General features: G+C 36.0%; 1 protein-coding gene across 1 annotated transcript; it reads left to right on the top strand.

The window, feature by feature from the left end:
• The first annotated feature begins 10,472 nt into the window (after nt 1-10,472).
• Nucleotides 10,473-11,452, top strand: LOC119766465. Its single transcript, XM_038251023.1, has 4 exons — nt 10,473-10,758; nt 10,816-10,972; nt 11,258-11,344; nt 11,408-11,452. Exons 1-4 carry the CDS (start codon nt 10,745-10,747, stop codon nt 11,450-11,452), a joined length of 303 nt encoding a protein of 100 aa, XP_038106951.1. The 5' UTR covers nt 10,473-10,744.
• Nucleotides 11,453-15,501: the final 4,049 nt, after the last annotated feature.

The raw sequence follows: 15,501 nt of genomic DNA on the forward strand, positions 1-15,501 counted from the left end.
CAGGCCCAGTTTAGAAATATGTGAATTTTCCTCACCCCGAGCGCAAGTGAGAAAATTTGGCGAAGGGAACGCGAGAAAGAGCGAACGGGGGCGACACTTGTGTCTGTGTTTGTATCAAAAGCGTGATCCAGACCAAGTGAGGAGATGAGAGCTTTTCCGCGGTTGTGAGGAAAATGTTGTTTTCCTTCCGTTTGGGTCGATGTGTGGGTGTGGGTTGACACTTTGTTGTGTTGGTGTGTGTGACAGATGGGGGGAGAGCGACAAGTGGTTCTCAAAATAGGATACTTTTTGTTACTTTTGGAGTGGTGGAGGCGCATTGTACACTATTTTAAGTACAATATTATTTTATGAACAAAAATGTTTTGGGGTTAATACCAAATGCTTTATTTTCGAAATTTATTTAGGGGTAAAAATACCAAATGATTTATTTTCGAAACCTTTGGTGAATTAAAGTCAACGTTATTTTCATGTTTTTTAAGTGTTTGCTATAAGGTGAAGCTGTTGATCTTTTCCAAGATAATTGATCATAATTCTAAAATGCTCTGTATTGAATTTAATTTAACGAATTTCTGCACCAAAATGAATCAGCATGTGCCGGTTATTGCCTTCTTGAAGCCACTGAAGTAATTTTTGATCTGAATCAATTTTAATTTTGTTGGACACATTTCCATAACTTTGCAAGGTACCGTTACCAAAAAGTATCAGCATGTTGCTGCACGGAACAAAATCTGGTCGGCGGATCCGAAAAATTTTCGCGATGAATTCGGAAACAACGCATGTTTTCAAAATCATGAAAAATGTTTTCGATATTGAAATAAATGTTTTGTGTGCTCTCTTGTACTAAACTTACTGGTTTTCCTATATATTTAGCATAAGAAGAGAGCACAGAGGCATCGATGAGTAGGGCACTATTCTAATGTCCAGACTCGATTATTCGAAGGCCTCGAAAAAAAATCAATTCGGATAATCCAATCACGAAAAAATTATTACTAAAATATTTTATCGTTGTCTTATTTTGGATGGTCGAGCTTAAGTATCACCCATAAACTACTCTAAAATGATTTAAAATTTTCAAATCCAAGATGACAGTGATAAAAAAAAAATCAAATTATTCGCTCTACAGCATTGCCTTGGCGTTCCCGATTACGGGATTCCTACTCGAAACTAGGTGTCCGAAGGCTTGATTGTTGAGGCAATTGCAAACCTCTTTTTACACCTAAGCTTCCATCCACCCCGGGATTCGAACTGACGACCTTTGGATTGTGAGTCCAACTGCCTACCAGCGACTCCACCAGGACAGGACCCAGGGAGACGACTCCTACACCTGGACTGAGCTATCGACCTAACCTCTAGGTTAGACCGGGGCCAACATTTACTTCCCCATCCGACGGAAGGCGTGATCAGACAAATATCGTCTCAAAATTTGCCACCGGGACCTTCTGGGTTCGAACCCAGGCCGACTGGGTGAGAGGCAATCACGCTTACCCCTACACCACGGTCCCGGCGACAGTGATAACATATTGAAAAAAAAAAAACATTTTTTTGTATCTAAAAGGCAATCAAATATTAAAATTTGGCCCCATACAAACCATCGGATAATCGAACTTCGGATAATCTAAACTTCGGATAATTGAGGCTGGACTGTATATTTAAAAAAAAATGCTTGGCACCCTTCTAAGGGAGCGTAACGCAAAACATGGATTTTAGACCCTCTTTCGTAACCAAATTTCCGAACAAATTAAAAAAAAATGTATGGAGCGTAATTCAGCCTTTGACTCCCCCTTCCCCCGTTTCTGCGTTACGTAATAAAAGAACTCTCCCTAAAAGATTTTCAACAATACAGTGCCATCCCGGTTTTAGAACATTCGAATTTAGCCACACCTTTTTTTTGGGACATTTTCTTTCCAATTTTTACAATGAAGATATTTCTTATATGCAGCAATTCCCCACGAAAACAGCATGATTCAAAAAAAAAGTTCTCCGATGGGGCTCAAAATTTTTCTGGAGGTTCCTTGACCGAAATATCTAGACCCGTATTTTTTTTTTGTTTGGCCATTAGGGTGACCTACGCCGTGTTAGGGTGGTCCGAAAAATTGCAGATTTCGTCGATTTTCGCAAAACCCACTTTTTTTTTTAAAATCATATCTCCGCGCCATTTTATCCGATTTTAGCTGCCCGGGCAGACGGTAATAACAAAATTCATGCCATTTCAATAACAAATTCTGTTAAAATAACAAAAAGTGTTATGGAATCTTCCTGAAACATCCATTTCTGCATAATGTTTTAATAACGGTTTATGTTATCATAACAAAATTTGTTATTGGTCTGATATTAGTTGAAAGCCAAAATAACTTTGGAATAACAACTAATATAATATGGAAGAATAACTCATACTGTTATTGGGATGATCGGATTAGTTGTTAAAATAACAAAAATTAATAACGGGACCATCCATAAACCACGTGGACACTTTTTCGGGAATCTCAACCCCCCCCCCCCCCCCTTCGTGGACAATTGTCCATACAAAAAAAATCTTTTTTGTATGGAGCGTGGACAATCGCTTACCCCCTCCCCCCCCCTAAATTGTCCACGTGGTTTATGGATGGTCCCAACAAAGATTTGTTCGAAGAATAACTAAAAATGTTATTAGTCTGTTATTACAATAACATTCCAATAACAAAAAAATCATAACGACGAATAACAAATCTTGTTATAAATAACGTAAAATGTTATTGGCCTAGTATTTTCAAATATCAAAAAATGTTATTCCCAAGTTATTTCCGTCTGCTCGGGATGTCCTAGACGCAAAAGAAAGGTGATTAGTTTGACTATTTGGGAAAAATAGTAAGAAGTTTCAAAAATCTAGCTTAACATATGAAAAGGTCGTATGAAAACTTAAAATGCTGTTTTTAAGGTCTCGAGACTTAAGAGCCTATGTCTGAAAATATTTTTATCGGATTTCTCGAAAAATTTCACATAACTTTTCAAAAAATGGTGTTGTTATGTTTTCAATACTCTAAGACACGATTTTTTGAAAATAAAAACTAGGATTTTTGACGCGCCTCGCGCAGAAATGGGAAAATGACGAAAACGGGAATAATCGACTTTTTTCACTTAAACTGAGATAACTTGAAAATTTCAACGATGACCTATACATCTTAGGGTACCAAATGTTACGTATTTCAATTACAAATGCTTTTTTTTTCTTTGGATGAAACTTTGTCCATCGATTTTTTAGGTCTAAGTAAGTCATTTGGCATCATTGATTTTTCCTTATAAATTTCTAGGCTGTCCATTAGGCCGTCTCAAAAAAAAAAAAAGAAAACAAGCGTGCAAAATTTAAATATCCGAAATATATGCTTTCCCGTTTGTAATCATAGTAGCCAATGTTTTATGCTAAAAACGCTTATGTACTAAGAATTTTGAAAATTCGTTGTTTTTTGTTAAAAGTAAAATAATCTCCGTGAAATTTCCTATAAGCTGAATGCATTAGTTTTGGCTTTTTTTCTCGTTTTGGGGAGTGATTTTTGAATTTTTTTTAGCTAAAAGATACAATGTTTGCTCCCTAAAACGCCCTGCCATGCCGTAACGCACGCTTTTATGGACTATGTATGTACAGGAATTTGTTCATGAGACATTAAACTATAACTTGAAGCCCAAGGCGACCAAATTTGAATGACTTTAGTATGATTGTTACGCGCACTTCTGATAAATACTCGAAAAATGTACTTTTTTCATTCAAGCTCTGCGCGCGAGTTGTAAACCATTTTTGGGATTTTTTTGTTGTATGAAAACAAAGTTCCTGACATCCTAATCTATCATTCTAGGGGTGAGCACCAATGATTTGACAACTTTTCATTTTTTTGGGACGCCCTACTGTCCATAGAAAAGTGCAATGAAAAATTCAAAAATCTGTTTCTTTAGAAGGGATGTTCTGACCAATTTTGTGTACTCTGCAAAGTTGTAGGTTATGATAAGGAATATTTGGAAAAATACGTGGAAAAATGGCCATTCCTTTAGTTATTCCTTACCCTTCAATTGAAATTACAAGCCAGAATTTCAACATTTTAATGAAAAAAAAGCATTGGAAAGTGCACCCCTACAGTTGATATGCAATCATTTTTTTTTTCAAAAATGCAAGTTTTGGCGAAACATGTTTTTTTAATAAAAAAGATTTTGTTGTTTTGTACATTGATAATTCACTTGAATTCAAAATATTTTTTAACTAACTCAATTATAGTAAAATCTAATTAAACGCATGGGAATGCATTTTCAATCGAAGGTGAGGTAAAAATATCAATGTTTTGGACAGCCCCGGACCAAATTTAGAACAAACTTCTGAGGATGATGTAGCTGAGTTGTTATTTTTATTGAAAATTCTGAAGGAGTCAAAATCATTGAAAAGAAATTGTATTAACCATACCAAACAAATTGTAAAAATAGGACAGTTTACAATTCAGCATCTAAATTGTGTTATGCTCGATATCGAAATGCCGAATATAATACATCAAACGTCACACTAATTGTACTTGTGGCAGGTTGCTAAAAGTACTAGGGGAACAGCATCTAATTCCAGCGTGCCTCTAATGTTGGCAGGTCAGAACTTCAATTAAAGCTAATTAAAAGCGGTTTCAACTGAAATCGAGTGTTATTAGCTCAATAAGAAGTGAGCAAGCAAGTTTCTATCAAAAGTTTTGCAAAATTAGTTTTTTAAATAGTGAAAATCAGCAAATTGGATGGAGTTAGGAGTGAGTGCTTAACCTGCCAAACATACGAGAATTTCCCTTATACCTTAAGATGTCTTGTTGACATGTGTGCAGTTGTTATGATGACTGCAGTTAAATGCATCTAATTATAAATAAAACTTACACAATATTTTGATCAAATTTTTAAAATATAATGTATAAACAATGAAAAATTATGAATGACACAAAATCATTTACTTTTGCGATTGATTGATTGAATGAAGCTGCATAAAATAAACTTAAAAAAAAAGACTGTTCGTGGAAAACCCAACGCAAAAATGTTGCTGTCAACGATAACTCAAAAAACCTATTTCCATCTACTCTCTTTCACTCAAAACTCACATCTCACTCGCAGATTCGTTGTTTACCTCTAAAAATGAAGCACGCGATTGACGGCGATGGGCCATAAATCAGAGCCAATCGATCGATGCGAGCCGGCTATCGCTAATGATTTCTTTTTATTTGGTGTTTACTCAAAGTGTAAACAGTGTGTGTGGCGCGCGACGCCCACTTCCCCGAGAGTGAAAAGATGTTAAAAGAAACGAGGAAAAGTTGTTTTCCATTTTCCCAGGCCTGGTGGGGTGGTTTGAGCGCACACTAGTGACATCTGGGTGGTTGAGGGAAGAACTATGGGAATGAAAAGCTTGTCAAGAAAGCTTTTTACATGTCGATGTTTGGTGGAGACGCGAGCTATTTAAAGTATTTTTTTAAAACGACGGAGAATCTTGGTGTGTTTATCAAACAAATTCTATAACTGAAACTTATAAATTCCTGGCTAGTTTTTTCCTAGATTTGTTAGGGGTTCAACATTTTATTTGGATTTATTACAGTTTATATTATGTGAAAGTGAGTATCAATGAATTTCCAAAAAAGTGTCCACGTGGTTTATGGATGGTCCCTATGTTATGTTCGATATTTTTCGATAAATATGGTCAATCCATCAAACAATTTTATGTTATAAGTTTGAGTTGATATTAGTTTGTTAAAATTCTTAGTAAAATTAATTATAGACTGTTTAGAATAATACTAATTTGCGGCTTTTAATTTTAATTTTTACTTGCATATTCTTGAGACTAAATTGAAAATAAATTCCGTTGATCAAAACTACCCTAGCACCACCTTTAACAATGAAACGTCACAATTTTCCATCATAGTTAAAAACAATCCTCCAACTGTTCCACCCCCACATGGTGGGATCCACCTCCATTGTACGAGCGCGTTTTCGTCATTGAGCAAATTTAAAACACACAATCACTCCAAAAAGAATTTATACAACGGCTTCGCGCACTTCCTTTCCATAAACGATATCAAACAAGCCAGATGTTTACGCCAGAATAACCACCGAGCGCGCGCCGGGCCCATCTTCTGTGCCGTCAGACGTAAGAAAAAATCCGTGATTCATTGAAAAAGCAGAACACGAAAAAAAAATCTGGACCATTTTTTGTTTTGTTTACACACAAACCTCGCAAGTGACCAACGACCTTGCATCCCATGCTGCAAGTTTATTAAAATTACTGCCCAGCAATGGGCGTGCGTGAACTAGATTCGCGAGTACCACAATTAAGGGCGAGTCGTTAATTTTCATTGCCAATTTCGGGTTCGATTTGCGAGAGCTGCTGGCAGATTTGGTAGCATGGTGAGGGTTTCTGACATAAAAGTTAAAAAATAATATTCAAAAAGTTGGCCTCTTCGCAGGGCTTCGGAGTCAGGTTGCTTTGATACGACTTCGACTCCGCAGTTATTTTGATTGATTCAAGGAGGTATTAGACTATGAAAAAAAAAACTTTTTCGTGTTTGACAGTTTGGCAAACTCTCAAACTTACTGACGTTTCCGCAAACAAATGCAGGCAAGCTGTCAAACAGTGCGAGTTTGTTTGTTTTAAATAGTCTAATACCTCCTTCATTTGTGCTCTCAATCCACTTCAACGAGTCTCCTTTGTGGTTAATTTACGAAATAAGCCTGCCCCTTTGACGTTTGTGATGTAGCAATGCATTCTAATGTAATGACGTTCTGCGAATAAATAACGACAAGAAGAATGCTATATCGAAAGATTGGCGGCCAGTGCTGCTAGGGGTCGACTAGAAGTCCCTGGTTATAAATAATAGAAAAACGTATATTCTGAAGAAAGGATATAAATCAAGTTTGAGTCAACACCATGGACAGCGTGTTTGTAATAATAGTTTTGATCGAAATGTTCCAGCTCTACAAACAGTGAATGATCGCCAATCATCACGTTAGAGACAGCTACACAGAAAAAAAAATGTAAATTTACACAGCACTGAAACCATGTTTTGAACTTAAACGTGCTCAATGTAAATTTGAAATTCAATGTAAAAACTTGAATTGCATTTAAAGAGCCTCAATGTAAAATGAGATTCGATGTAATGCATGAATTTCATTTAAATTGAACTTTTATTTCTGGAAAAACAAAAATTTGAAAATGTGAAAGAAATGTAAACACATTTCCGATGTAAAATTTGCTAGATGTAAACTTAAAAGACATTTAAATTTCAATTGCAAACTGTTTTGCGAATGACAGCAAACCAAAACAAAGCATTCGATTCGTTTTTGATATTTCGCGCGGAGCAAAGTGGAAGTGTTTTCCGATCAATTACCATGTCAAAGCTAGACTTTAGTGGAAAATATCCTAATAGATGTCATTAGTGGCTGTAATTCTTTCGACTACCGAATAGTAACGATAGTTACAACTGCACTTCGGAGAAGGTTGCGGAAGCAGTTTGATTTGAGGGCTGGAACTTGATTGCTAGTAAAATTTCAAATCAGTGACGTTTTGAACATTGGTAAGCATTCAACATAAGTCGCTAAATGAAAGGTTAGTCTACAATTCCGTATTAACTTTTCAATTGGGCGAATCCGCAGATGTAAACAAGCTGCCTATCCTATTCTTACTCAACGTGAACGAACTATCACTAGAGCAAGTGCGATAGTCTGTTTGTTTACATCTACTGATTCGCCCGATTGAAAAGTTAATACGGAATTACAAGTTGATTTGTTTCATAAAAGATGTTGTTTATAGACTTTTGGCACAAATCTAGCAAAACAATGCCAAAGGGCCGTTGTGGATTTGTAAACAAAGTGTGTGTCCTGCTTACGCTAGAGGATGTTTACATCTGACATGAAAGGGACGCACTCTTTGTTTACAAACCCATAACGGCCCTTTGGCATTGTTTTGCTAGAAATTTACGTCCTTTAGCATAATTCAAGCAAAACAATGGAGACGAATTAAAGACGAAGTGTTAACAAACAATGCATCCTGCTCGTTCCCGACGTAAAACATAAACTGACGTGAGCAGGATGTCCTGTTTGATTAAACTTTATCGTTAGTGTGTCTACATGAATTTGCTTGAATTACTCTTCGAAGTAATGATTAAATTTTTTTCACCTGAATTTCTCATGCATTCTGTTAGACCTCAGAACGGTTCCGGAACTCAAAAGTTGACAATGAAGTACCAGCTTTTACGCCGAATAGCTATGGGCTAGCTTAGATTTGCGCACTTATTTCCGTTTCCGGTGGATCTGCAATATGGTATCATTTTGCTGGCATCGAGGTTGGAGATTTTGTCAGTGCTTACTGAAGGTTTGTTTAAACCGAAACCGCGAGGTTAACTTACCACATGAAAAGAACGGTTTGCTGGGAGTGGGATGAGGTTAAGCCTTGTTTCTTGATATAATCCCTACTGAGCTGGAATTCCTTAAATCATTTTTCGAAGACGCAGCTTTGCTTCCGTCAAAATTCCCATCGATTTCTCGCATTCGAACGGTAACCTATTCGGTTTAGGTCACCGAAATATTAGGCGGTAAGGAACACTTTTCTCTTTCGGTTAAAATTTTAAAAACTTTTTAAGCTAGAAAATGCGATAAGATAATTTTAAAAAAATCGACAAAGAAATTGAAACTTTTTTTGTTTACTATAGCCCCAACCTCTTTCTACGATTCAAACACGAAACAGAACGTCAAAAGTGTCGGACTACACGCATATTTTTACATGCTAAAAATTTGGGTCAATTACAACTCCGACAAGCAGAGTACGCAAATTTTCGTTAACCGTTACTTTATGTTGAAATGGGTATCGTGTTAGGAAGGTAAAATGAAGTTCAAATTATCAAATTGCTTTTTTTTTTGTTAAACTACGGTAAAACTTATTTTTTTGACACATGAAGCGAGCAATTCCGTTACTTTTTTTTAAGTTTAATAATATGCTTGCTTTTTGTCGTATAACATAAAACAATTATGCACGGCAAAATATAGCCAAAAAGCCAAATTAGGTTTTACGATGACTCGGTTAAGAGGTTAGGATTTTGACTCGTGTCGTGTGTATCTGTTAAAGCCTTCTATCGGATGGGGAAGTAAACGTTGGTCCATTTGCGTAAAAGAGGTTTTGGGTGACTCACCACACCACCAACAACCTTCGGACTCCTAGAAATGAGCAGAAACTTGGAACAGAGACCACAAAAGAACCGGGGGTCGTTAAAGTGGGTTACTTTGCTTTACTTATCTGTTAAAATATGGGTGCGTGTGCGCTTTGGTACCAGGCATGCCAGATTCGAGATTTTTTAGCACAGCATCAATGCTCAAACGTATTGTTTAACCATATTAATCGTTGATTTCTTATAAAATAATTTGCTTACAAATAGATAAACGTTTTACGGTTTTTATGCTGAAGTTTTTTAAAAGATTGTTTTTTATTCAAGTTAAATTAATTTGCGTTTTTGTGATGTGCCCGAAAATCTGCAAAATCTGGCATGCCTGTTTGGTACACATGAACTGTCAAATGACGTCACGTTCAACGACTTATTTAATATAATGAAACTGACAATGTCGTCTATTTTCCTTGGATTTTTAGTTTTCAAAAAATGTCTACCATTTTATTTTCCAATCATAGCCATTTAAAATAAACTTTACAGTTCCGCAAAAAAAAAAAACAAAACAAAATATAAAAAAAAATCTTGAGCTGAAATAAAAAGAAAACTATCACAAGATGGTTTAGAATTCCTTGGATTTGTTATGTTATTGATTAGAATCGAGAATGAGTAATATCTTTGTACGTTCATCATTCAAAGAAGATTCTATTTTTTTTTTAAACGGTCCAATTTTTTTTTATTTGCCTTTTGGGTGTTATGAGACCGCTTGGAGTCAGATGTTTTCAAAAACACCCAAAAAGCAAAAAATTATATTTTTTTTGACCTTTTTTTTAAAAAAAAACGCTACATATTGTTGTTTCAAACGTATTAAAATTATAAAAAGTGCAAACTAAATTTTTATTTTTCAAAATTGATTGGCTGATTTCGTTTTACCCCCCACTTTTTGAGTTTAAATACAAACTAGGTACTAAAAGGAGCGTTCAAAAATCTCCAAAAATCTTTTTTTTGCGTTACGTAATAACGTAACGCAAAAAAAAGATTTTTGGACCTCCTCCCTATCGTAACTACATTTCCATAAAAATTGAAAAAAATGAAGCATGAGACAGCCTTCGACCCTCTCCCCTCAACTGCGTTACGTAATAAAAGAACGCTCCCAAATGTGTTGTTTGGGTTGAACTGAATAATTCAGTTGTAAAAGTAGAAAAACAAACTCAGCATATCATGATTTTTTTTATTTTGTGTGCAATAGACAATATAGTTTGCAATAAGTAGGTATGAATTCGTGACCGTGTACGATTTCAGTTAATTCTCTTGCAGCGTGTAAAATTTGTTTCGGTTTGTTTGTTTTGGGTTTTATTTTGAAGTGTTCAGTGTAGCCTGCTGCGATGACTGTAATCGCTTGTGAGTTTTTGTTTACCAAATAAAAAAACTCGAGTGCAGTTCTATGAAAATTTACTTTTTTCAACCGGGAAAACGAGTTCCAAGGAATCGGTGTCCAAAGAGGCCAAATAGAAGAATTAAATGGCGCTGGAGTAACGAGCTGCGAAGTGAAGAGCGGCATTCATCCGGTGGAACTGGTCCGATTTCATCCAGTGACAGGATTTCAACGGGTGTCGATGCCTAACCTTAGGTAAAGATGATTTGGGTTGATTACTCGTAATGTTATTAACTAATTGTTTGTTTTCAGCAAAAAGCAAGGCTCGTCTTCGATTCGTCTGACAACAATCCCAATTGTGGAAATCGCGGTCGTCGTTGGAGCACCACTGACGTCGTCCCAGACGGAATTGGTGCCGCAAAAATTGCGGGTCAAGATGGACAATCGGCTTAAACTAATGCAGAGCTCGGTAAGCAACTGCAACATGTACCATCAGGTGCAATAAGCAAACAAATTTAAGCGGATTGCTCAATTAGTGCTTTTAGGAATAATTTTGTCTGGTTGCATAACACCAGATTTCTAGCAAAACAATGCCAAAGGGCCGTTGTGGATTTGTAAACAAAGTGTGTGTCCTGCTTACGCTAGAGGATGTTTACATCTGACATGAAAGGGACGCACTCTTTGTTTACAAACCCATAACGGCCCTTTGGCATTGTTTTGCTAGATTTAGTAACAGATTCCTTTTATCTTTCAGCCCATTCCAAATGCTTGCTACTTTGCGGGTCAGGTTTTCGAATCAGCTAAACTTTCGTTAGAGTGTATTGAGTGTGATATTCGGGTGGCAAGTATCGAACTTATCGTATACACCATTTACCCTCAATCTAACCGTACGCGTTCTTTTCAGAGCGTACTGCTGTTCTGCTACTACCACCAGAATGCGAACAGCTAGAACCGCACGGTCCATCCGATTCGGCAGAAAGCAGCTGTAGTTCAACCCGATCAAGGGTATGCAATGATGACCTAGTAGACGATCGCAATGAGGATGCACGCGCCGCTGCTTCAACCCCCAGGATCGACGAAGCACACCAGAATTTTGCTAGAACAAACGATTCCACCCGCGCTGTCAATCTAGGAGGAGTTCATGGTTCACGTCACGATCACGGAATGGCTTGAGCAGAAGACCGACCACCATGTAAGTTCATTCCGTATAGTAAACATCACTTTTTTCGAAAAAACTCGTTAAAGGTCGTCAAGATTTTTTAAACGTTGCTCCGTTGAATCTGTGTTCTGGTGTAATTTTAAAAAGCTTTTAATTTGTTTCGAGGTACAGAAAGGTTAATTTTATCCAGATCAACCCATTTGATCCAAAACGAAGCTTAAATTTAATCTTTCTGAACTACGATTTACAAAGGCATTTGAAATTTACATCGGATTCAAGATTCAGCGGGGCTAAAAATTTTCGGGTTTGGTAAATTTACGTATATTTCATCGGAAATTTACATGATTTGAAAATTATTTGCCTTGGCTCGTTTACATCGGATGGCATGTAAATTTAAAATGAAATTGATTTAAATTCGCATCATTAATGACGTGCACTTTTGGTACATCATAAATGATGTAAATTTACCCGATTTTTTTTTTCTGTGTACAACAGCGATCAACTCGTACTTGAACGTGCGCTGCTGTAATAACAATAATTGACCACAATACCTACCCTTCCTATTGATGCGTAAATATAGATCCGCCGATCCGTGCGATACTGGCCAGTGGTCCACATGGCCCCCCTTTCTGAGTCAACATCCCGCCCGGCCAAGCTACTGAACTCTCTCCGTTTGCAATAATAACGAAGACGACGCGATGTGTGCCCATTTAGCCCATTATATCGTACGTGCTATATACAAAAAACAACAAAAACTTCCGTTCAGGTCCATTAAAAGTGACCATTAGGAGCACCCCCCTCCCCCTGATGGTTTGGTAGTTTTCCAATCGCGAGACACAATACCCCTAAAACCCGAATGACGAGACGTGTGGAAATGGATTCGATCTTTCCAGACCGAGACGTTTTCACGCAACAAAATCCAGCTTGAACCTGATTCAAGGGAGGGAAAAACCAAATGTGCAAAACAAAAAACAAATTTGTCAAAGGATAGAAACCATCTGCCCGTGTAGATTACGATGTTCAACGAGACAACGAACCGAGCGTTGCATGTTCGTTGAGCTGAGGCCACCGGCAACCAGCAGAAGCGGACCTGCTCGTTAATCAAAAACAACTGGCCCGTTAATGACCGTCTTTCGCCAGCGTTTGTCTTTCCTCGCAATGTATTTTTAATGCGGATATTTTTTCCCCAGAGTTGGCAGATATTGTTGAATGGGATTTTTAGTTAGGTAATGCAAGGTGTTACAATGTAAATGCAGAAACGTTTCGAACTATTTCTGGGGCACAAAATGCAACGAAAAGAATACATACCATTCATTAATTAATTTTATCTAGAATTCAATGGAGAAGCATGGTGCATTAACATAATTTAAAGCATGCGCACAGAAAATTAAAAAAAATGTATTGATTCAAGATTCAAAAATCGATAATCTCTTTTGAATTTAGACTCAAGGATTGAATTGAGACAGGTGCTTTGTTTATGATTTAGCTAAAATTTTAGATTTTGGCAGGTGAGATTCCTCATGCACGAAATAAGGAGGAAGGAAAGGTTATATATTAGACTCTTTTCAAATGTTATTTTTGAGTTTTAAACGAAAGTTGAAAGCGACATCCTGACAATATCTCATATGCAAAAACAGCAAGCTGAAGTGGCCTTCAACTTCGGAATTTATAATATCGTAACTCGTGCAGGGTCATAGCTGAAAAGTTGTTTTCTTATCCTCTAAAACAGGGGTGCCCAACCTTTTGGCCCTGCGGGCCAGATCTTATTTTTCTAAAGCATGGCCGGACCGGAACTAATGTTGGTAAAAGTTAAAGAAAGTAAACATTTTCCTCATAATTTTTTTTAGTAGGTTAATTCAAGTAAACAAATTTATAAACTAGTGTGGCAAATAAGATTCAAATATCTTGATTTTAAGAAAGAAAAAAAAAAGATTACTTTAAAAATTGTGTTTATCAGATTTATTTTAATTTTATTTTGGACAAAACAATTTTGTAATTGTTTTTGTCGATTGAAATTGAATTCCCTGATATCATTAGCTTTAAAAACATTAAAATTTCGTCGCTGCAAGTTTTTTTCAAGTCTGAACGATTCAAGATAAAATTGATTGAAACGAAATTTGGATTCAAATCTTCTCTACGAAAAAAATAATTTCAAAATAATTTTCAAGACATGAAATTAAAAAAAGTGTCTAGAAATATATATCTGATAGTTTTTAATTCGTCATTCTTCAAATTTCTTAGAATTATTGAAGATTATGAAAAAAATTGCTAACTGATTTCTTGACTCATTTAGAAACATTTTTTTTAGTATTTGCAGCGATCTTTATTTTCAATATGATTAATTTGCTTTTCAAAGCATTTTTCTAGCAAATATAAATAATTATATTTGCTTACTCATTTATGAAAAATCAATTTAAATCAAAATCCTCAAAAAAGAAACAATTCAATAAGAAGTAAAGCAGCCAAAACTTTGAGTAATTTGAATTCCGTGTCTTTTGCAATCTTTTTGCAATTTTTTTAAGTTTAAGAATTGATTCTTATAACATCAATATAGCAATAATAAAAAATAATTTCAAACATAAAGAATGTTTAAAAGTGAAATAAAATCATTAAAAAATACAAAGGCATAATCTAATTAAAACGTTGAATTTGAAACAGATTAGTGCGCTGACCACGCGGACGCGCTGTCTTGTTTTTGCATGCTTATTTTCATTTCTTTTGTGTCGCTGTTTGTGTGCTTGGGTGAGTGGTTATTATAACTTATTGGACATCATAAGTGCAATGCTTCTGGGGACGCGCAGTCCTGTTTTTTCGCGATAATTTTCATCGTAAATGATCGTAAAAATTTATTCCAAGTGGCATCGATCGATTTTATGAAGAGTAAAGCGTCATTTATATACTATTTTTGAAATATGCTCGCGTTATCTAAATTGAAAATAGTAAAAATATACTGATAAGTCCAGCCCATAGCACTACTTCTCGGCTGGCACGCGTTCGATAAAAAAAAACTTTTTAAATGATCAATTATCTATCTTTCCGCAGCCGGCTGCCTAAGATTTAAAATTTTCAACCGATAAACAAAATGCTCATGGTCACATCACTGCCACTCGTGAATCCTGACCTCACACCCATCTACTAACCCCCTCAAAGCTCATGTGATACTTTGTCGGAGATGCAGTCGATTCGGCGGTCTCTATCACTCAAGTATCGGACTAACATTCCCATCCACTTCCCCGTGACCCTACCACTGGTCGTGGCCGGCGCCGGTATTGATCAGCATGATAGGGGCCTTTGAGAAGTTGCGAAGCGAGGAAAGATAGCTCCCACTTATCTTCCACGGCTCGTGGATGTAACTTCTGGAGGTTTAAATTTGTCTTAAATTCGAATTTGAACTTAGAAGAATGCAAATTTTATTTAAAATTTTTTGTCCCTTCAAATTTTTTCAGAAAAATCAGGGTCAAAAAAAAAGTTTTCAAAAAAAATTAGAATAAAAAAAAATGAATTCATTGATATTTTGCTAATTTTGGATAGAAGCATAACTGTGATGCATTTTGTTATACTTTTCGCCTAATTATTGTTTCAAAATTTGGCTTAAATTTTGAAATTTAGTTTTTGAATCAACTTCCTGCAAAAAAAAAATAAACGAGGCGAAATTTATATCGTCAATCGCAAAATCATGACAATGATGAAAGTTGTCTCCTAAAGGAAAATAAAAACAAAATTAAAATTGAAATACAGGCTGATATCTGGAAGACTTGCTCATTGTTAAATAGATATGGGCATTTCTTTCAGAGAAGAACAAATTGAATACACGACAGTAATATATTTTTTAAAAAATA

This window comes from Culex quinquefasciatus, chromosome 2 (genome assembly GCF_015732765.1).
Source record: "Culex quinquefasciatus strain JHB chromosome 2, VPISU_Cqui_1.0_pri_paternal, whole genome shotgun sequence".
Taxonomy (NCBI): domain Eukaryota; kingdom Metazoa; phylum Arthropoda; class Insecta; order Diptera; family Culicidae; genus Culex; species Culex quinquefasciatus.

Excerpts from the sequence above, each read along its gene's own strand:
- LOC119766465 (XM_038251023.1), top strand. Across the intron at positions 10,973-11,257 it reads TTAAACTAATGCAGAGCTCG|CCCATTCCAAATGCTTGCTA; the intron begins GTAAGCAACTGC and ends TTTATCTTTCAG. Across the intron at positions 11,345-11,407 it reads TTGAGTGTGATATTCGGGTG|AGCGTACTGCTGTTCTGCTA; the intron begins GCAAGTATCGAA and ends CGTTCTTTTCAG.